We start from the raw sequence: 20,491 nt of genomic DNA, 5'->3' as shown, positions 1-20,491 counted from the left end.
CCGCCGGCTGGGCTGCCCCACCGCGGGCACGGCGCTCCTCCTCCGCCTTGCGCTCCAAATGCATCTAGCGCTCGCCGTCAGCGCGCTCCTCCGCCAGTCAGCACGCCCGCCACTATTCGAGGTAGAGCTGCTCCTGCCTTGGCGTCGCCCCAAACCAGATCGGGGGCGCGCAGACCCACTCGCGCACCACTCCATCCCAGGTGAACTGCTGGGTCGCTGGCACAGGGGACGGCGCCGGCTCGGCCTTGACAGGGGATGGCGGCATCAGCGGCAACACGAAGCAGTCGCCGGAAGCGGAGAGCGCGATGGCCTCATGCAGTCACACCTGGTACGCCTCCTCCTCCGCCGCCGCCTTGCGCCGCTCGTCCTCTACACTATTCTGCATGGTGGCCGCCAGAGCCGCCTAACAGGCGGCCTCCTCCTCCCAGTCCTCCTCGCGCACGACGGGGGGCGGCGGGATGCCAGCACGAACGTGCTGGACGCCGCGCCGGCGTTGCTCCTCGTTCTTGAGGCCGAACCAGGCCTTCCAATCAGGAGAGTCTAGCGCGTAGGCCGGGTTGAGGCATTGCTTCGGCGTCAGCAGCTCCCGCCGGCGCCGCACCTCCTCCGCGTGCGCCCGCGGCACCGCCGGCATCGGGATCCGCTCTGGATCCAAATGCCAGTCATGTGGCAACATCACGTCGGCGGACGATAGGGTGATGCGTTTCTCCTAGTGCCACCTCGCCTGGTGCACTGGGACATGTAGCCGCAGTCTCGCCGAGCGGTCAGTCGCCGACGGAGGCAGCGGTAGGTAGTCGCCATTAATTACGACCACGTGGGGTAGTTGGTCATCCGACATGTGGGGCCGCGGCGGACACCGAGGAGGCACGTCCGCTTCGTGTTTGCGCCGACATATTTCAGGCTCAAATTTGAGCCGGAAATGCGTTGGTGCGGACATAAAGCAACATTTTGGTTTGGGTCGGCGCGTCGGGCCGGTGTTTTTGTCCGTCACGATCCAAACGAACATAGGTGGTTGAAACCCCGTTGGAGTTGCTCTTACTGCACAGTTGATCCTCTGCCTATATAAACCACCCAAAGAGCTCGGAGACACAACATCCACGTCCACGCACAGCAGTAGAGCACTCCCTAGTCCCAAGCACGTACAGCACAAGAGAGCAAGAGACACGTACACGAGGCACACAATGGCAGCTGTCCAGGTGTTGTCGACGGAGATGGTCGTCCCGGCGGAGGCAACGCCGGGGGCCGCCGTCTGGCTGTCCAACCTGGACCTGGCTGCGCGCCGGGGCTACACGCCCACGGTCTACTTCTACCGGCCGAACGGTGAGCATGCGGGCTTCTTCGCGGCCGACGCCGTCAAGGACAGCCTCGCCAGGGCTCTGGTGGTGTTCTACCCGCTGGCCGGCCGCCTCGGGCTGGACGGCACCGGGCGTGTCCAGATCGACTGCACCGGCGAGGGCGCGGTCTTCGTCACCGCGCGCTCGGATCACTACGCGCTCGAGGACCTCATGAACGAGTTCGTGCCGTGCGGCGAGATGCGCGACCTGTTCGTGCCTCCGACGCCCGCACCGAACGCGCCGTGCGTCCTGCTGCTGGCTCAGGTCACGTACCTGCGCTGCGGCGGTGTCGTGCTCGGCCTGGCGCTGCACCACTCCGTCGTCGACGCCCGGAGCGCGGCGCTCTTTGTCGAGACGTGGGCGAGCGTCGCCCGCGGCTCCACCAAAGAGGACGCGCCCGTGCCGCCTAGCTTCGACCACAGGCTGCTCGCCGCGCGCCAGGAGCGCGCGGTGCCGTACGACCACCCGGAGTACAAGGCGGAGCCGGCCCCGGTGCACGCGGCAACCGCGTCCACGTACGCGAGCGCCCTGATCACGGTCAGCAGGCAGCAGGTGAGCGCGCTAAGGGCGCGGTGCGCAGGGGCGTCCACGTTCCGCGCCGTGGTGGCGCTGGTGTGGCAGTGCGCGTGCCGCGCGCGGGGGCTGCCGCTGGACGCGGAGACGCGGCTCTACTCCATGATCGACATGCGCCCGCGCCTGGCGCCGCCGCTCCCGCAGGGCTACTTCGGGAATGCGGTGATCCGGACGTCGACCGTGGCCACCGTCGGGGAGGTGGTGTCTAACCCGGTGGACTATGGCGCTCGGCGGGCGCGCGCGGCGACGAGCCAGGGGGACGAATATGCGCGGTCGCTGGTGGACTACCTGGATGGCGTGGACGTGATGAACCTGCCACGAAGCGGCATCTCTCGCGCGCACCTGCGCGCCATCAGCTGGATGGGAATGTCGCTCTCCGACGCCGACTTCGGATGGGGCGCGCCGGCGTTCATGGGCCCCGCGCTCATGTACTACAGCGGTTTCGTGTACGTGATGAACGCGGCCGGCAAGGAAGGCGCCCTCACGCTCGCGCTGTCGCTGGAGCCGGAGAGCATGCCGGAGTTCAGGAAGGTGTTCACCCACGAGCTGGCCCGTCTCGAGGTGTAGTACACTACGTACCTAGAGGCACGACCATCGTCGACGTTCGTTGCATGGATTGTATAGTGGTTGCGTGTGCTATAGGCTGTTTTATTTTTCATAGTAGCTACGTATACGTAAGTTGATTGAATTTGTAGTTTGGGTAAGTAGATTCTGTGGAAGAAAGAACCGTTGGGAGAGAAAGAAAGATGGAGAAACAAGGACGACACTTGAATCTCTTATAATCTAATGACTTGCCCAAAATAATTTTTCAGGATTGAAGTATATAACCGATAATCCTAGACGCACGGACGAGTACGGGCATCTCACGGGCATCTAAACACTAACCAATCTTCTCCCCCCTGATTTTCATGGGGTGGGCCCTGCCTCACCCCTAATTTCCAATCAAAAACTGCCACCTATTCACAGTCCGTTGAATCCGTGAAAACAAGCCGGTGCGTGTAGCATTACTCGTATATAACCGGTCCCTATTTTCACTTATTCAATGTGCCCGGGCAACACTTTAGAATGTCTATTTTTATTAAATTCATAGGACTTGTTTGTGTTTTTTTGGAAAAAATGTTTTTAATCTATTCATTAACTATCATGACAGTATAAAGAACCCGAGAAGTAACAAAAAGTACATTCAGGTCCAGACACCATCTAGCAATCCAGGTCCATATATCATCTAGCAACGACTACAACAAGCACTAGAGCGAGCCGAAAGCGCACCGCCGCCAACGTCCCCCTCACCGGAGTCGGGCAAACCTTATTATAGTAGACAGTTGGGAAGTTGTCGTGCTAAGGCCGCACATAACCAACGCATCAGAACATCAACCGTCGCCAATGAAGAGAAGCATAGATTAGAGGGACTGAACCTGTAGACACACGAACGCAGGCAAACGAAGACATGATCCATGTGGATCCACCGAAGACAAACACTAACTTAATCCCGCGAGATTTGCCTCCACGCGCCCTCCGACGACGCTAGAACTAGGCACTAGGTTAATAGGTTAGTTTCCAAAAATGATATAAAATTGTATATAAACTACCTAAGATTGATAATATAATAACATGAATCAATAAAAAATTATAGATATATTGAAGACGCACTACTAGGAAAAGGCCTACTAATGGCGCACCTAATTTGGCCATTAATGGCGCATTAGTGGTGCGCCATTAGTGCCACGCCATTAGTATATTTTACTAATGGCGCACCACTGGTGCGCCATTAGTATATGCCATGGTGCGCCATTAGTATAGGCCACTGGTGCGCCATTAGTATAGGCCACGGTGCGCCATTAGTATTTTTGAATTTTGAAGGCGGGAAAATAGTAGTGGCGCACTGTCTAACCCCCACCGTGCGCCATTGCTATTTTTGAATTTTGAATTTGGATCTGGATCGCGATTTTTTTGCCCATTTGTTGCTCGTTCTTTTGGCTCGTTTTTTTTGCACGATATTATTTCAAATTTTGTTCCTGTTTTTGGATCTTGTACGTTCTTTTGCCGTGTTCTTTTGCCGGAGAGGAGTTCGCCGGAGAGGAGGAGGAGGAGGTCGCCGGAGAGGTGCTCGCCTACATCGCCGTAGAGGAGGAGGAGGTCGCCGGAGAGGAGTTCACCAGAGCATCGGAGAGGAGGAAGGAGAAACCATGAGGGGAGCTCACCGAAGAGGAGGGAGGAGGAGCTCACCGAAGAGGAGGGAAGAGGAGCTCACCGGAGAGGAGGGAGTAGGAGCTCACCGGAGAGGAGGGAGGAGGAGCTCACCGGAGAGGAGGGAGGAGGAGCTCACCGGAGAGGAGGGAGGAGGAGCTCACCGAAGAGGAGGGAGAAGGAGATGAAGTGGAGGAGAGGTGGAGTGGAGAAGAATGAAGAGGTAAGGAGGAGAGGACACGCCCAGCCATATATACGGCATAGTAATGGCGCACCGTGGGCAGGTGCGCCATTACTATTTTTTTATTTTTTTTATTTATTTTGAATTTTGAAGGCGGGAAGATACTAATGGCGCACCATGGGCAGGTGCGCCATTAGTAACTTTTTTTTATGTTTTTGATTTATTTTGAATTTTGAAGGCGGGAAGATACTAATGGCGCACCATGGGCAGGTGCGTCATTAGTAACTTTTTTTTTATTTTTTTAATTTATTTTAGATTTTGAAGGCGGGAAGATAGTAATGGCGCACCATGGGCAGGTGCGCCATTAGTAAGTTTGATTTTTTTTAATTTTTTTGCCTCTCCAGATCTTAAAAGCCCCGTATCTTTTTTTCTGTTAGGTTTTTGAGGATTTTGAAAATGTTTAACGAAGTTCCCCCTGTTAAATTCGGATGTAACTTTTCGAGTAGATGATTTTTCATATAAAAACTTTTTCATCCGAGTTCGTATGCAAAAGTTATGCCCATTTTAAGAAATTCCAGAGAGATTTTGCAAATAAAGTCGAAATTCATATTTGTTAATTTTCCCAACAACTAGACCACATATCACATGGGAAACTTGTTTTATTTTATTTTTTTGACATTTCCATCATTTTCTTTTATTTATTTTTTTAAACTGAAAAGGCGGTCCGGGGGGTGCATTCGGTGGAATGGGCCAAGTTACTAATGGCGCACCGTGGGGGTGGTGCGCCATTAGTAGTTCAGTTCAACTAGTAATGGCGCACCGTGGGATGGTGCGCCATTACTAGTTGAACTACTAATGGCGCACCATCCCACGGTGCGCCATTAGTAGTTTTGAAAAAATTAAAAAAAAATTACTAATGGCGCACCGTGGATGTGGTGCGCCATTAGTATTTTCACACTAATGGCGTACCAACACATTCCATTACTATATAGTAATGGCGCACCACATGTCTGGTGCGCCATTAGTGGTCATATCATCTATAGCCCTTTTCCTAGTAGTGACGTATCAAGAAGCGTCAACGAAAGGATGTATTAGGTAATGTTGGTTTGGGATCAAAGTAGTTCCTATAGAGCGGCTGTGATCCAGCGCCATGGTTCAAAACTCTTCTCCCTTTGATTTAACTCTCGAACTTAATAATGTGCTCCACATCCCTGTCCATTTCCTCCTGGATGCTCATGATCATCATCATCTCGACATTTTTGTTTGACTCTGACGAATCAAAGAACTCCTTTTGCATTAATTTACCAAGCTCCGTGTTTCCATACTCCTCATCCGATGAGCCATCCGCATCCATCGTTTTGCCTACAAAAAAATCACAAAAAACTGCTCGGACAATTTGTCGAACAGAAAGAGGCTGGCGACGGTGTCTAGAGCGGCGAGACGACCGGGTAGGAATTTTGTGGCAGTGGTGGTGGCGCTCAGGGGTCGAGACGACGACACGGCTAGGGTGGCAGTGGAGCTAGGGGAGGACCGGGGCAGACGAGGGAAAAAATAGGAAAGAAAATGGCTCGTTGGACGAGGTCGGGGGGATTTGGTGGAATTTGTGATGAGCCCTAGCTGTTGGATCCAACATGATGCGCCCGAGCCTCCTCGTATCTGCCCAGATTTTTTTAGTAACATCCGCCCTGATATGGGCTAGATATGGGGCTACCGGTTAGCCCAAATTTATAGGGCCGGTTTGAGGAGCTCGGGTAGGTCACAATTTTCTGACCGGTCACTGATTGGGTCGTATGCGACATATATGAGGCATTTGTGGAGCTCCGCTGTAAGGGCTAGTTCTTTCGTGTTATTTTGGGGGCTTTTAGAATAAGCTGCCCTACTCAGCTTACTCTAGAAGGCCAACCAAACTAGTTAATTCTTAACTAGTATGTTAATAGATTTCTAAAAGAAGTTTAATTGGGCTTCTAAAATAAGTTGGGTAGAATGCAGTTTATTCTAGTTTAGCCTTAAATGCTGTAAAGCACCACCACTAGTCTACTACTACTCCATTATGGTTTATTGGTCTCCACTGTAGTCTGTGCCAAATTTTGATCATAAATTTAGTTAACAAAATATTCATGTATGTCATCAAAAATTATATCATTGAAAACTATGTTTAAATACGAATCAAACGATATAATTTTTGTTGACATGCACTTACATTTTGTCAGTTAAATCTTTGTCAAAATTTAGCATAAATTACAAAGGGGACTAATAAATCAGGACGGAGGTGGTACTCGTAATTGATGGTTCTAGAAAAAAAAACTACTCGTAATTGATGACGCAAAGCATTTGGTATGTGTAGTGCATCTATCAAAGTTCTACATTGAAAAAAAAAAGTTCTACCTTGTGTATCATGCAAAAAAAAAGTTATACCTTCTAAAAGCACGAACAAAGGCGGAGAGAGACATACAGAGAGACACTCCACTGCATCGACAGAGGCAGCGGCTGCTAATTGATGGAGTGGGGCGACGAGTGGCTCGCCCCGGACAAGCTGCAGCACGTCCTCGCCTGCCTCCTCATCACGCTCGCCGCCGCCGCGCTCGCCGGCCGGAGCTCCCGCCCCTTCCTCCGCCGCCGCGCGCTGGCCCTCGGCTGCGCCGCCTCCCTCGCCGTCGGCGCCGCCAAGGAGGCCGCCGACGAGGCCCGCCTCTTCGGGTCCTCCGGCGCCTCGCTCAGGGACGCCGCGGCCGACCTCCTCGGCGTCGCCCTCGCCGCGGTCCTCGTCTCCCTCGCCCGCCGCCTCCGCCGTGAACGGCGCCGCGAGAAGGCCGACGACGATATGGACGGCAGCATCTCCATGGTCTGAGTAAGTCCGAGTCAAATGGGTCGCTGGGCCTAATTCTTTTGCCGGCCCGTTTTCACCGGCCCGCGTCGCGAGGCCTTTCTCGAGCGCGTGACCTTTCCACCGTCGCTCCGATCTCTCCCCCTCCTCCTGCGCTTTAGGGAGACGCCGCCGCGCCGCCGACCACCCGCTATGGCGCTCCTCGCCGCCGTCCGCCGCCTTCCTCGGGCCGTCCGGCTCCTAAAGCCTCACCACCTCAGCACCACTTCTTCCTCCACCTTCTTCGGCGACTCCGAGGGCCCTGCGCCCGCCTGGGAGCCGCGGTCCCCCGTCCGCTCCCCGCCGGACGACCAGTTCGCGGCGTGGGTCACGCGGCTGCGCCCGGGCTTCACCGCGTGCGACCTGGCCGACGCCATCAACTCCGAGCAGGACCCGGACCTCGCGCTCGCGCTCTTCCGCTGGGCGGCGCTCCGCCCGGGCTTCCGCCACGGCCCCGCCTCCTACATCGCCGCCCTCAACGCCGCCTCCTCCGGCAAGCGCCCCGTCGCCGCCGAGAACCTCATCCACGACGTGCTCGCGGGGGCCTGCGCCCCCGACCTCCAGCTCTTCAACGCCTGCCTCCGCTTCTGCTGCGACCGCCGCAGCCTCTTCCCCATCGCCTTCGACATGTTCAACAAGATGCGCGCCCTCCCGGCCAACGCCGGCTGCCGCCCCAACGTCGAGACCTTCACGCTGCTCCTCAGCACCGTCGTCCGCCGCGTGCGCCGCCCGCCCGCGTCGCTGGTCTACCTCCACGCCGTCAGATCCCTCTCCCGCCAGATGAAGGCCACGGGCGTGGTCCCGGACACCTACCTGCTCAACCTCATCATCAAGGCGTATGGGCGCTGCCTGGAGGTGGACGACGCCCTCAAGGTGTTCCGCGAAATGCCCCTCTACGGCTGCGAGCCCAACGAGTTCACCTACGGCTACATCGTCAAGGCCATGTTCCAGAAGGGCAGGACCGACAACGGGTTGGTGTATCTCAAGACGATGAGGGAGAAGGGGTTCGTGCCGAGCGGCGGCGTGTACATGTCGGCGGTGGCCGCGCTAGCACTGGAATGGAGGTTCGAGGAATCGAGAGAGGTGCTTTTGGATATGCTGGACAGCAAGCGGAAGCCAGATATGATCACTTACAGGACGCTGCTCGAGGAGCTGTGCCGAGCTACGCGGACAGAGGATGCGTTCCAGTTGCTGGAGGAGCTGAAAGAGCGGAAGCGAGGAGCATTGGACCAGAGGATGTACTCGGAATTGCTCGATGGGCTGCACTGGATTTCTCAGCCACAACAGAATAATAGTCTTCCTCGCCGTGACAGGGGCTCTGCCTCTGATGATAGGGGATCTCATGACTGAAATACTTTGATGAAAATTGCATGTCTTGGTGCTATCGAGTGGCGAATCACAGTCATAGAAGCTCTAATTCATGAAAGAATGTACTTCTGCTTGATAGATTCAATATGTTTTGATGCAGAAATGCGGAAGAGCATAAGGAGGAACTGCCTTGACCTGGTTGACTCAAACTTATGCACAATTACGGCTTTTGTCATGATTGATGCAATACCCACGGGGTAGAGAAGATACACAAAATGTCTTTGTTGGAGATGTGGGATCAGAAAAAATATTGCTTGTTGCTGGCAGCAACGGTCGCTGGACTTGCTTGACAATAGCAATTTCCGAAGTAAATCACGTGTGGCATCTAGAAAAGGTTGTTCCAGGTATCATGTACTGTATGATATGAAGAACTACACAACAATACTTTAGTGTGGTACATTTTTAATTTTTTTGCTCGTAAAGTTCAGTCACAGAATAAGTGTTTATGCCTGTGAGAATTTGCTCTTTGTTTCTCTACCTGGTGTTGATAACACAATCTGTATTGTAGAACCTTGTTCATGATAGATATTTATCTGTGAGAATAGTGCATCATGTGCCCCTTTTTTCCCCTTCCGAAATAGTATGGTCTGTCAATACACCCTTCATACCGCATTACATCTCTTGATATAACAAATGAGAACGCAATTCATCCTTATGTTCCAGGATTTCGGGTGTACAACATCATTCAACTCTCTGGGTAAGAAACTACCCAGAGAGTGTGGCTGGAGACAGTTTAACATGATTTATTGTTATGAAATGAACAGTAGGCTGGAAGCTATTGCAACCTTCACCATGGTGAGGCCTCGCTTTTATATTGTGCATGTGAATTCGCACAAGTGGTTTTCTTCTGAATTTTACCAACATCCGTGTTTGTGCAGTGTCCAGCACTGGAACCAACAAAAATTGGTCGATTATATCGGTAGTAACAAATGGATTGAGTTTTGATCCTTTGCCAATCGTAGCAAGCCAGACACGAAATCCTGCATATTGCTATCCTGGTGTGTGGTATCATTTTTTGTTTTTGTTTTTTGTTCTTTGAGGGGATGTAGTATCAGATCTCGGTGTTGGTTCAGTTCTCTGGTAAGTCAAGCACGTACTCCCTCCTTCCGTCCGGAATTAGTTGTCGTGCAGATGGATGTAATTCCGGACGGAGGTAAATCAGGGTGTGATTGTGATGCCGTGGTGTGCCAGTTGCAGGGTTGCTCATTTGTAGCTCAAGTTCAAGGGGCATCATGCTTTCTCGCAAGCTCCCGTGGAACCTGGCGACGGGACGGGTCTAACTTTGCAACCCTGGTCTAAAATCTGCAAGTTGCAACTGGCACAGCGGCACGAGTATGGAAATATGTACCCGGAAAAGTCTAGTCCAAATATCATGACACGAGTCAGCGCACGCGCGGTCGGTCGCTGGTGGAGGAGTTTATACCCTTCCGTTCCACCGAATGGACAGAAGCAAGGAGTGCTCCATCAGTCCTTTCCTCGTCCCACCCCCGCTTCCGCTTCCGGCGACCGCGTGCCGCACCGGGGACAGCGGCACCCACCGGACCGGAGGAGGAGATGGAGACGGCGCCGGGTTCGCGCTGCCGCCGGTGCCTGGAGATCCTGTGCGCCGTCCTCCTCCCGCCGCTCGGCGTCTACCTCCGCCACGGCTTCTGCTCCGTAAGTACACAAGATACACTCACGCTCACGCTCGTTGGCGAAATCCCCGTGCATGTTTCGTTTCCTCCATGCGTGCATCTCTTTCGCCGGCTGATTCACCCGATGCATGCTGCCGCTCACTCTTTCTTGCCGCTTGGTGCCGGAGCAGATGCGGTTCTTGATCAGCGTGCTGCGCACCATCATCGGCTACTACTTTTGCCTTCTCTTCGTTATTCAAGCCCCCGTCATGGGTTACGTGCGGAACTGCCTCACCTTCTTCTGTGTCTTGCTCCTCGTCGCATTCCTCAACTGCCCCAGTAATGGCGCTAACGACGACGTCGACGACTCCGCCACCGCCGCCTCCTCCGTCCTGGTCGCCTGACCGTGTTTGAAGATTCCATGCCGTGTGGATTGCCAGGCCCACAACGAGATTATTTGGGCGAGGTCTTGTCACTGTACCAAAATTGAGTTGACCCACTTAAATCCAACCTCCTTATTGTGCCTCCTTGTGTTTTTTTACAAAAGGGTGAATTCTAGCTTAAAAACGGAGCATCAAAGTGATATACAATTAGCACACACCCGGTCTTTGCATAGTTAGCGCTGGCCCGTAAATTTGCTTCTACATTCGTCCGTGGACATGGATATGGGAGCTGGCCATCCAACACTAGCCGCATACATTTCAAACACGGTTTCAACTAACCAGATAAATTTCATGCAAGCACGACGGATTTTCATATAAACCGGAGCACATTCGTTACAATTCAGACATTTTTCATTAAAGAAGCAGCCGGACCCTAAACCTATCCTACGGCGGCGCCCGTCGTCCACTTCCTTTGTATTCCGCATCGGTGACCACATTCTCCATCTGCTGCTTCCATGAGCGACGGCAGGGTTCAAAACCCGTGAAGTGAAGGTACAGTCTCCGGCGAGGAAGGATAGAACATGAGAGACAGACCGGCCCACTTGGGACAGAGTGCCCTGTCGCCTCCCATGCCCTACTCATCCTCAGAGGTGTCCCCGACCTGTCCGTCGCCAGCGCCAGTGGACGTGAGGTCGATGATGGACATGGACGGTCCGTCACTGTCCACATGCCACATGCGCCCCCAAAAGTTGGACGGTGACGCGTAGGATGTGTAGCTGGCGGTGCTGGAGTCCACGACCGCCTGCGCCGCCGGTGCTTGTGCGGGCACGGCTGCGTTTGCTTTGTGTTTCGAGCGACACCTTGAGCACGTGTGGCCTCGTAGAGCGCCCGCTGCTCCACAAAGAAGTTCGGGTTCGCCGCGCTCATGGCGGCCCCGGCCTACTCAATTGCGCTCTTGCCGTAGATTTGGCCCTCCGCCTGCCAGTGCTACTCGGGGAGGAACATGTTGTACCTCTGCTCCTCCTGCACCTGCTGGAAGGTCAACATAGGAGTCGGGCAGGCTCCTCCTCCGTTATGGCGACGTTGTAGTGTGCCTACGCCTACTTCATAGTCATGCTGGCATGCACAGGAGCGGGGTCTGACGTCGTGTCATCGTCGGAGACCTTGGGCGAGCTGGTCGACATACCATGCTCGATCCGCCAGGCACGGTGAGTCTGCTAGGCAGCTGCAAGGGCGACCATCTCGTGATTCTTTCTGATGACAGGCTCTCCTACATCGTGCTAGAGGTTGCAGTCATGGTGGATGCGGTCCAAGGGACGAGGATGTGGAGCGAAAGTGTTGCGTTGTGGAGTTTAGCCAGGTGTCGCCTCCTTTAAATAGTGGATTATAGTAAGGCCAAGCGTCCGGGTGCGTCAATGCGCAACGCCGGAGTTGGTTCCTCGGCCGGTGAGCCTGCTTGATGGCGGCATACGGACGAACGGGCATTGAATGGGCGTGGTAGATATCCGTCTTGTCCCGTACAGTAAACATCTCGGAGACATTGAACAGACATGGACAACAGGGACGCAACGTGGGCGGCGCTCTCGGCCGGTGCGTGTTCCATTCTATCCATAGCCATCTCAACCGAATTGCAATAGCGAACTTCTCAAGGTTTTAAATTCCCAAGCCTTCGAACTCTTTAGGCCTACACAATTTCTCCCAATTGATCTTGCACTTCCCACCGATCACCGTGTCAGAGCCAGCCTAAAGATAGGCGTGCCACAAACGATCAATTTTCCTAAGCACCTCGACCGGGAGATCAAGTGGCGTGAGATGATATATGGTCACCGTCCTGAGGACCGCCTTTGGCCACATGCCTCCCCCTCCATGGTGCAAGCTTCCCTGTGGTTTTGTCCTCAAAATGTTGTAGGTGAATCTTCTGTAACCTTCTGATCATGAGTGGCAGACCCCAGGTACCTGATGGGGAAGGAGGACCGACAGGCTGGAAATGATTGTAGCGTGTCATCGAGGTCAATGTTCTCACACCGGATAGGTGCAACCAGGCTCTTGGCGCAGTTTGTGACTAGGTCGGTAGATTCTCAAAGGAGGCAAAAGTGGCAGCAAGGAATTAGACATCCTCCTTGATCGGGGCGTAGAAAACAGTCACACCGTTGGCGTAGAGAGAAGCTCGAATGCACGTGCGTCGTCTTCCCAGAGGGTGAAGTTTCCCCTGATCAACAACCTTGCTTAGAATGTGGTGGAGCGGGTCGATTTGCTTAGAATGTGGTGCAACGGGTCGATGGCTAGCACGAATAGCAACGGAGATAGTGGGTCTCCCTGCCGGAGGCCATATCTGTGCTTTATCATGTCCTCCACAATCCCATTTAGCAAGACCCGAGAAGATGACGATGATAGAAAGGCCGAGATCCATCCGCGGAAGCGAGCAGTGAAGCCAAGCAGTGGTGGTTGAGCATGTCCATGAGGTAGTGCCACCTAACGGAATCAAAAGCCTTTTTGGTGTCGAGCATGAGAAGGAACATTGGATTTTTTGATGCAGTGGAATCTTCTGGCCAGATTACACACAAATAGAAAGTTATCACGTATGCTTCATTTTTTGATGAAGGCATCTTGTGCAATTGAAACAATCTGTTGATGTGCGGAGCTAACCGAATAGAAATAATTTTTGCAATGTGCTTGGCCACGGCATGAATGAGGGCCAATAGCTCCTGTGCGACGTTTTTGAGGTGAATTGGCAAGAGTGCGACGTTGTTCGAGCGAATGGCTGTGGTGCGACATATTTGAGCGTGTAAATAGCCCAGGGCCACATGGGGTGTTAAATGTGGTTAAATTGGTCGTCAACCAAGCCCGCCCATTTATGTTAGGACATGTGGGTCCAACTTAATTGTTCCTCAAAACAGCTGACCGTGCCCTGCCGCCCGACCGTGCCGGGCCCACCACTCTGCCCCCCTTCTTCTCCGGTGGCGGCGGATCTTGCGTTCTCGGTGGCGGCGGCGGAGCCCTCGTTCTCAATGGCAGCGGAGCCTTCATCATAAGAAAATGGTGAGTGAATTCAAACCCTAGTCGCCCTCCCGTTCCTCTCTCGGGCCCGTAGATCTCAGCTCGTTTCCTCTGTTTTCGCTTGCGGAATCGATAGGTTGTGAGGGGAGCCCGTGGGCATACTGAGATGGAGCCGCCAGATTCAACTTCGAATAGGTAATGCGCCTCTCTCCGATCCAACTTTGCATGCAATTAGGGGGTGGCCTCGTTTGCTCTTTCTCACGGGCTCACACTGTCCGCCACTGACAGAGGGGATGCTGCCGCTCGGACCTTCGAATTGATAGTCAATTTCTTTCCATCAAAGGCAAAATTAGTTGATGGTAGCATACAGAACATTGAGAGAGACACAATTGTTAAATGGGAGGTTGAGTTTACAGAGATTGATCCACGAGTTCTACAGAACATGGGAGAGACGGCAGTGAAGAAATGGGTGGAAAAAATTGGGGAGAATATTGTTTGGGGTCCAGAGAAAGAAGTATCACTGTTGCGGTTTGATGATTGGAAAGGAGAGTATGTGAGAATAGAAGATGGTGAACAGATTGTTGAAGAAATCGATCGGCAAAACGGCTGGACAAGCAAACGGGCTAATTTTTTTTGCTGAGCTCGTTGATCTGAACATTTTTTCGAAGGTTGGATATGTGCCATCACAATTGGCTGCGCAGATGGTAGATGATGATTGGGCTACACAGAGGCCATTGATTCCCATGTATACTGAACTTACAGTAATAGCCGAAGAGGGACAGGTGACTGGAACTGAAACTGAAACTGCAACAACTGTTGATTGGAATGTAGTTGAATTAGATGAGCCTACTGATTTGGTCATTGCACCAATGCCTGACATTGAGATGGCCAAACTTTTTGGCATTCCAGTCGATGACAGAGATAAGCAGCAGAGGGGCGAATATAGTTTGCCTGCTAATGCTGATGAAGAAGTAGATGGACAGTTGATGGAACAAGCTGCGGATGAAGTAGATGATGCGCATGATGATGAGCTGGTGCATGTGTATGACAAAGAAAACCATGTCATTGAAGTAGGCAAGTTGTTCCAAGCATGAAGGAGTTTAGGATGTGTTTCAAGACTTATGCAGTGAAACATGAGTTTGATGCCAAGACTGTTTGGATTGATAGAAAGAAGTTTTATGCGAGGTGCAGAGGATTTGATGGTAGTGTGAAGCCTTGCAAGTGGTACATATCTGCTAGACTGCAACCCGATGGAAGTACTGTCAGGGTTAACCAAATCCCCAATCAACATACTTGTATTACAAGTTCACAGAGAGTATCAACCATGACATCACAACTTTGGGTTGCAGAAAAGATCACCCCAATTTTAGCCAAAACACCAAACACTACTGCCAAGAAACTCAAAGTAGACTTGGAAACGATGTACCCCATTAAACTGAAATATACCACAGTGTGGAAGGCAAAACAAAGGGCAATGAAAAATTTATATGGTGATTGGGCAAATACATTTAGGATGCTTTACAACTTCAAAGCAGAGGTGGAAAAGAGGTCACCTGGCAGTGTTGTGGAGATAGATACAGAGGTATCAGCCGAAGGTGAAGTCAAGTTCTCCAAGTTTTTTATGGCTTTGAAGCCTTGCATCGATGGGTTCAAAGCAGGGTGCCGTCCATATTTGAGCATAGACTCATCATTTTTGACAGGCAAGTGGAATGGTCAGTTGGCAGGATGCAATGCTCTAGATGGACACAACTGGATGTTTCCTATTGCTGTTGGCTTGTTTCAGTCAGAAACAGAGGCTTCATGGACATGGTTCATGATCCAGTTGAAAAGATGCCTAGGGCCAGTGTCACCTTTGGCTATACACACAGATGCATGTAAGGGGCTTGAAAATTCAGTGAAAAATGTTTTCCCACATGCTGAGCAGAGGGAGTGCTTCGGTCATTTGTGGATGAATTTGATAAAAAAAATTAGAGGAGAAGAATTTGGGCGCATGTGGCCAGCAGCAAGATCTTACACTAGACAGACACACAAATATCATCTTGATAAGATAATGGCAGCATGTGATGAGTTTGGTCCATGGCTGAACACCTACCATTCTTTGTTATGGTACAGGTCAGCATTCAACACTGCCATCAAGTGTGACCACATCAACAACAATTTGGCAGAGAGTTTCAACAACAAGGTGAAGGAGTTAAAAGATTTGCCTGTGCATGACATGGTTGACCAAATCAGGATCATGCTCATGCGGTTGTGGGAATTGAGAAGAAGGATAGGTGATTGTCTGCAAGGTGATAAGCTTCCAGCAGTGGTACAACAGGTGGTCAATAGGAGCAGATGTCTTTCACATTTGTTTGTTGAAAAATCTTCACCTTGGGGTGCTGAAGTTAGAGATAACAAAACTGGAAGGAGACATGTTGTTAACACTGAATTGCATGATTGCACTTGCCTCGAGTGGCAACACACTGGTAAACCATGTGAGCATGCCATTCTCTTCTTAGCATCCCAACCGAAGATAAACATGCACCCATATTTGCATGAATATTATTCGGTAGCAAGATTCAAAGCTGCATATGCTACTCCAATTCCCGCACTTACAGATCAGTCTCAGTGGCCTGAAGTGGACATTGAATTTTCCATGTGTCCTCCCTTGACGAAAAGAAAGGCTGGCGGGCCTAAACAGAGTAGATTCAAGGCATGGTTTGAGAAAGGTGGGAGTAGTAAGAAGGGAAAGAAAGATGGAAAGCCAAAAAGGGCCCAAAAAGGTAACAAGAACAGATTTAAGTTGTGCCAGGAACTTGGGCACAGAGTGGGATCTGTCAAATGCCGTTACACTCCTGATAAGCCAAAGTATGTTCTTGTGTATTTGTTTGTGTTTTGATTTGGTGCTTTTTTCCAATTACTATATCTATAACATTTTCCCAATGGCCAGGAGGAAGCGAGCAAGTCAACCCCTTGTTGTTGAACAGTGTTGGCCAACAAAAAAAGCAAGAGTCAATGGCGGTAGAAAGAAGAGAAGTGTGCCTGAGCCTGAGCAGACTGAAGAAAATCTTGCTGCAGTCAACATTCAGACTGAAAAAACTGCTCTCGAGGTTGAAACTGAACCTGAGCGTTTCGAGGTTCAGACTGAAGAAACCCATGTTGAGGTACACACCGAAGAAACTGAAACTGCTGTCAACATTGAGACTGAAGACACTGATCACGAGGGTGTTGGCGAGGTGTTGAAAAGACCAGTGAAGAAAACCAAGATGATCAGTGAACTTGTGTGTGTAGTAGAACCAAAAACAAGAAGTGCTAAGGCGAAGAAGGGCACGCGACATGGTAGGAAGAGGTAGAACAGAGAACATTTTGAAAACTTGGGGCATGTAATAATATTTGTAACTTGGTGCGTATTGGTAGTCACTATGTATCCCCGTATTTCTATTCGAACTTGTTTGTTGGTACCTTGTCTAAACCAGCCAAATAAAATTCAAATTTGGGCTCAAATTTGAATTAGGGATGGGGTATTGATGTTTTAATGCTATCTAAAGTATCTCAACTGAAATATGTTTGCTTGCTGATCATTCCGAGCCCTTTTGGTAAGTTGAACTCATAGTCATGAAAAGTGTGTCTCAAATGACCTCCAAAGGTAGGATAAACGGCCTCATATTTAAGCAAGTTTTTTTGCCCTTGTCTAAACCAGCCAAATAATTTTTCTACACATCTATTCTACCTATATAGTGTAAATCTAAAGTCTCACTATTTATTGAATTAATTTTCTATTATTTACTTTTTTTGAAAAAACAAGGTTTAATAGAAAATTATAAATAAAACAAGTTTAAAACATGAAAATGAGAAAAGTAAGTTAAGATCTTTCTTAGTCAATCCAAAATGAAGTTTTGGTGAGGTTTTCACACTTTTCATTTTCAAACCCCACCTACTCTCGGGTGCCCACTACTCTCTCCCTTGAACTCCATACTACATTGTTTGAGGAATGACAATTTTGTGAAGGATTTTTCGTAAAAATGTATGTAAACCATATTTATATTTTTTCTCGTTACTATATGACATAATAAGACTATGTGTGCAAGTTTTATATTTTTTTGATTTTTTTGAATTAGTTATGCTCAACCCTAATCAGTCAAAACCCCTCTGAAAACCCCTCAAAACCCCGCACACTACCGGGTCGTCGATCGTTATGCGTGGACGGTTGAGATCAGGCGCTAGGGTTAGCTACAGTGTGCATCGATCCGCATGAGACGCGCTGATTGGTTGAATCAGTGTGCATCGATCCGCATGAGACGCGCTGATTGGTTGAATCAGTGGGGTTTGGATCAGCCTCTCTCGTTGGGGCATCAGGACCGTTCATTTGAATCCAACGGCAAGAGTTGACGCGGTGCATGGACCAAGCCTACACAGTGCCCTTTCCATCGTTGCATGCGTGCCCGTGCCTACCCGCAGCATGCATGCCCACCCGCAGAACTGCGCCCGTGCGTTGCATGCATGCCCTCGACGTAGCCCTGCTCCGCCACCCCTATCGACGCAGTAACCTGTCGCATGCCTACCATTAGAACTGATGCATCGTCGCATGAAAGCATGCACCCGGCCACAATGCAGCAGCCCGATGAAGACAACCAAAAAGCCAACGCTGAATTGCGTGCTGTACATGGGGTGCTCCTCTTTGAGGACGCAATACTGGCATGGGGTATCGATGTGGGTATCGATGCAGTTCAAATGGCGTGCTGCCCGTTACAAGATGGGCAAATGAAGGCGTCCATTATTGTCACGTCTCCCATCGACCAAACGTTGCCCTCTAGCCAGGCCCTAGCAAGATGTGCAAATTAATGGGCTACGGCATGAATGCACGGGCGGCACACGCAGAGAACCCGGGGCTGGCGTGTCCCCTTGACCCATGACGGCACAGACGCGTGCGTGAGCCCGTCCCCCTTGACCCGCGACCGGTGGCATAGAAGGATCGCAGCCCGTTTCCCACGCTCGTGTACACACTTTCATGGGGCGCCACCAAACGCCGCCCGCCCATTAATTCTACGGGGTGAAACCACGTCACACTTGGGCTATTTAAGCCGGGCACTATCGTCTTCCTCTCCCTCGTCATCCACACCCCATCCTCTGCCTCATCTGCCCTCCTTCTTCCTTCTTCTCCATCAAACCCGATCGAGCCCTCGAGCCACCCCGCCACCATGCAGTACAACGGCCCCACCTACCGCTTCCCCCCAACCGTGCCGGAAAGGCTCTACCCGGCCGGAGTGTATGTAGAGAGAACCCTTAGGGTTTGGGCGATCTCGAGGTGGAGGGGCGCAAGGGAGTTAACGGAGTTCTTCCTTGCGGCCGGCTTCCGCCACCTCCCCCGCGGCTCTCCTCGGATGTACCATCTTGAGGAGGTCAACCACAACGGCGTTGTGGTTGGGCTCCTCGCCACGTTCACTAACCCTTTCGATGCTTTCCATCTCCTCGGGCGAGCGTATTGGGTTGGTTGTGAGTTCATAGCTTTCACAACCTACAATATCTTCACCGACTTCAACGGCATCTTCCCCAACAACGGCGTTATGCACACGCTCCCGTACCCCATCAACAACGGGGAGGAGTGAAGGGCGGCGCCCGGAGGAGCGAGGTGGCCCCGGAGGAGGAGGAGAAGAAGAACCCGAAGAACCCGCGTTTGGTGCCCCCCTATCTATCTAGCTTGCTATAGATCTGTCGTATTAGTTTTTTTAAGTTGTAATCGTTATGCTACTATTATTAAGTTTTATTAGTACTTTAAGTTGTAAGGCTATCATGGAGTTGTAAGGCTATCGTGGAACTATGGGTTGCAATCGTTATGCTTCTATATAATCGTTATGCTACTATATATATTGTGTGTTTCGTGCTATTATTTGTGGATTGCTATGGGTTGTTTTTGCTTATTATTCGTGTATTGCTATGGGTTGCTACGGGCCCGGCTTTCTACACCACAATCACCACACACACCATCTTTAAAATATTGGCCAAACCATGGACATGCAACTAGGAGCCCCATGCAAACCCACTATGGACATGGGTGCAACTAGGAAATGCAAACTAATTTACTTCGGGCACTTCATGCAAGCATCAACTCATTTAGTTCATGGAACCGTAGACATGCATAAAAACAATTAACATTTAGTTTTAGTGCATCAAAAAATGATCCATCACAAAATTTAGTGCAAGAAAAAGGCCAAAATAAAAACAAGTAACATTTTATTGGGCCCCATTTTATTTGCCGAAGTTAGAGGTGGGCTGGTGCCCCTACGCGGGTGGGCTGGTCACAGCCCAACATCTATTCGGCAGCCCAATTTTGTTTTTTACTAGAAACTGAATTTGGGTGTGTACTGTGTTAACTGAAGAACAAAAACAGAGGAAACAGAGCATGCATGAACACTGAATAATTTGTGTTCCAAATTGCTGCTTCAATTCAGATACATAACTTGGCATGGCGCACAGATCACATCCTCTACCCTGACAGGCCTAAATGCCCATTCTAATAACGAATGAACAACAAATAAAACAAAAACAGAGCAATGATACAACAATAGAACCCCCCTGCCATAATATTTGCTTGCTTCTGCAAATCGATCATCTGCATTAGATGTTTCTTGATCTTCTTCAGTTCCTCGGTCAGTTCGGACTCCGCATGCAGTTCAGCATTGCGTGCATACATCGCCATCGGCACGACTCTGCTCGCCCCTCCGCCCGAGCTCCCCGTATTCTCCACAGCAATCGGAGGCACCTCGCCCAAATTGAGCTCCCAGGTTGCGGCCACGCTCGAATCAACGTAGCCCTCAAACTGAATCCTATCAACATATTCATCAATCCACTCGAAATGGTAACATTTCTTCAAGATCTGAAAAGAACAACATGAACCCTAAATCCCAAATTTGAGGAGAAAAAACAAAATATGGAGAAATCAGAGCAAAAGACAGCGAAAGAACGGGCTAAGAACTGAGATCTAACCTTGCCATCCCTTCCTGCCATTGGTTTGC

The 20,491-nt window shown here is 50.9% G+C and overlaps 4 protein-coding genes across 5 annotated transcripts; all 4 read left to right on the top strand.

The window, feature by feature from the left end:
- The first annotated feature begins 1,079 nt into the window (after positions 1 to 1,079).
- LOC109736509 (hydroxycinnamoyltransferase 4-like) lies at positions 1,080 to 2,652 on the top strand. The gene has a single exon (XM_020295722.4). The coding sequence runs from the start codon at positions 1,182 to 1,184 to the stop codon at positions 2,472 to 2,474; it is 1,293 nt and encodes a 430-aa protein (XP_020151311.1). The 5' UTR covers positions 1,080 to 1,181; the 3' UTR covers positions 2,475 to 2,652.
- Positions 2,653 to 6,713: 4,061 nt separating this feature from the next.
- On the top strand, positions 6,714 to 9,044 carry LOC141020536 (pentatricopeptide repeat-containing protein At3g25210, mitochondrial). The gene has a single exon (XM_073506051.1). The coding sequence runs from the start codon at positions 7,292 to 7,294 to the stop codon at positions 8,486 to 8,488; it is 1,197 nt and encodes a 398-aa protein (XP_073362152.1). The 5' UTR covers positions 6,714 to 7,291; the 3' UTR covers positions 8,489 to 9,044.
- Positions 6,773 to 9,044, top strand: LOC109736503 (uncharacterized). The gene has a single exon (XM_040395273.3). It carries the CDS (start codon positions 6,773 to 6,775, stop codon positions 7,121 to 7,123), a length of 351 nt encoding a protein of 116 aa, XP_040251207.2. The 3' UTR covers positions 7,124 to 9,044.
- A 123-nt stretch (positions 9,045 to 9,167) lies between these two features.
- Positions 9,168 to 19,397, top strand: LOC109736505 (uncharacterized). Of its 2 annotated transcripts, XM_073506050.1 has the most exons (4): positions 9,168 to 9,301; positions 9,385 to 10,162; positions 10,311 to 16,346; positions 16,429 to 19,397. In XM_073506050.1, the coding sequence occupies exons 3-4, from the start codon at positions 14,590 to 14,592 to the stop codon at positions 16,829 to 16,831; spliced, it is 2,160 nt and encodes a 719-aa protein (XP_073362151.1). In that variant the 5' UTR covers positions 9,168 to 9,301; positions 9,385 to 10,162; positions 10,311 to 14,589; the 3' UTR covers positions 16,832 to 19,397. The 2 variants fall into 2 exon arrangements, with proteins under 2 accessions (XP_073362151.1, XP_020151307.1); XM_020295718.3 differs by lacking the exon at positions 16,429 to 19,397 and having other exon boundaries at positions 10,311 to 10,717.
- Positions 19,398 to 20,491: the final 1,094 nt, after the last annotated feature.

Source organism: Aegilops tauschii, chromosome 7, assembly GCF_002575655.3.
Source record: "Aegilops tauschii subsp. strangulata cultivar AL8/78 chromosome 7, Aet v6.0, whole genome shotgun sequence".
Lineage (NCBI taxonomy): Eukaryota > Viridiplantae > Streptophyta > Magnoliopsida > Poales > Poaceae > Aegilops > Aegilops tauschii.
The sequence above is the reverse complement of the archived record's forward strand: the minus strand, read 5'-3'. Positions and strand labels throughout refer to the sequence as shown.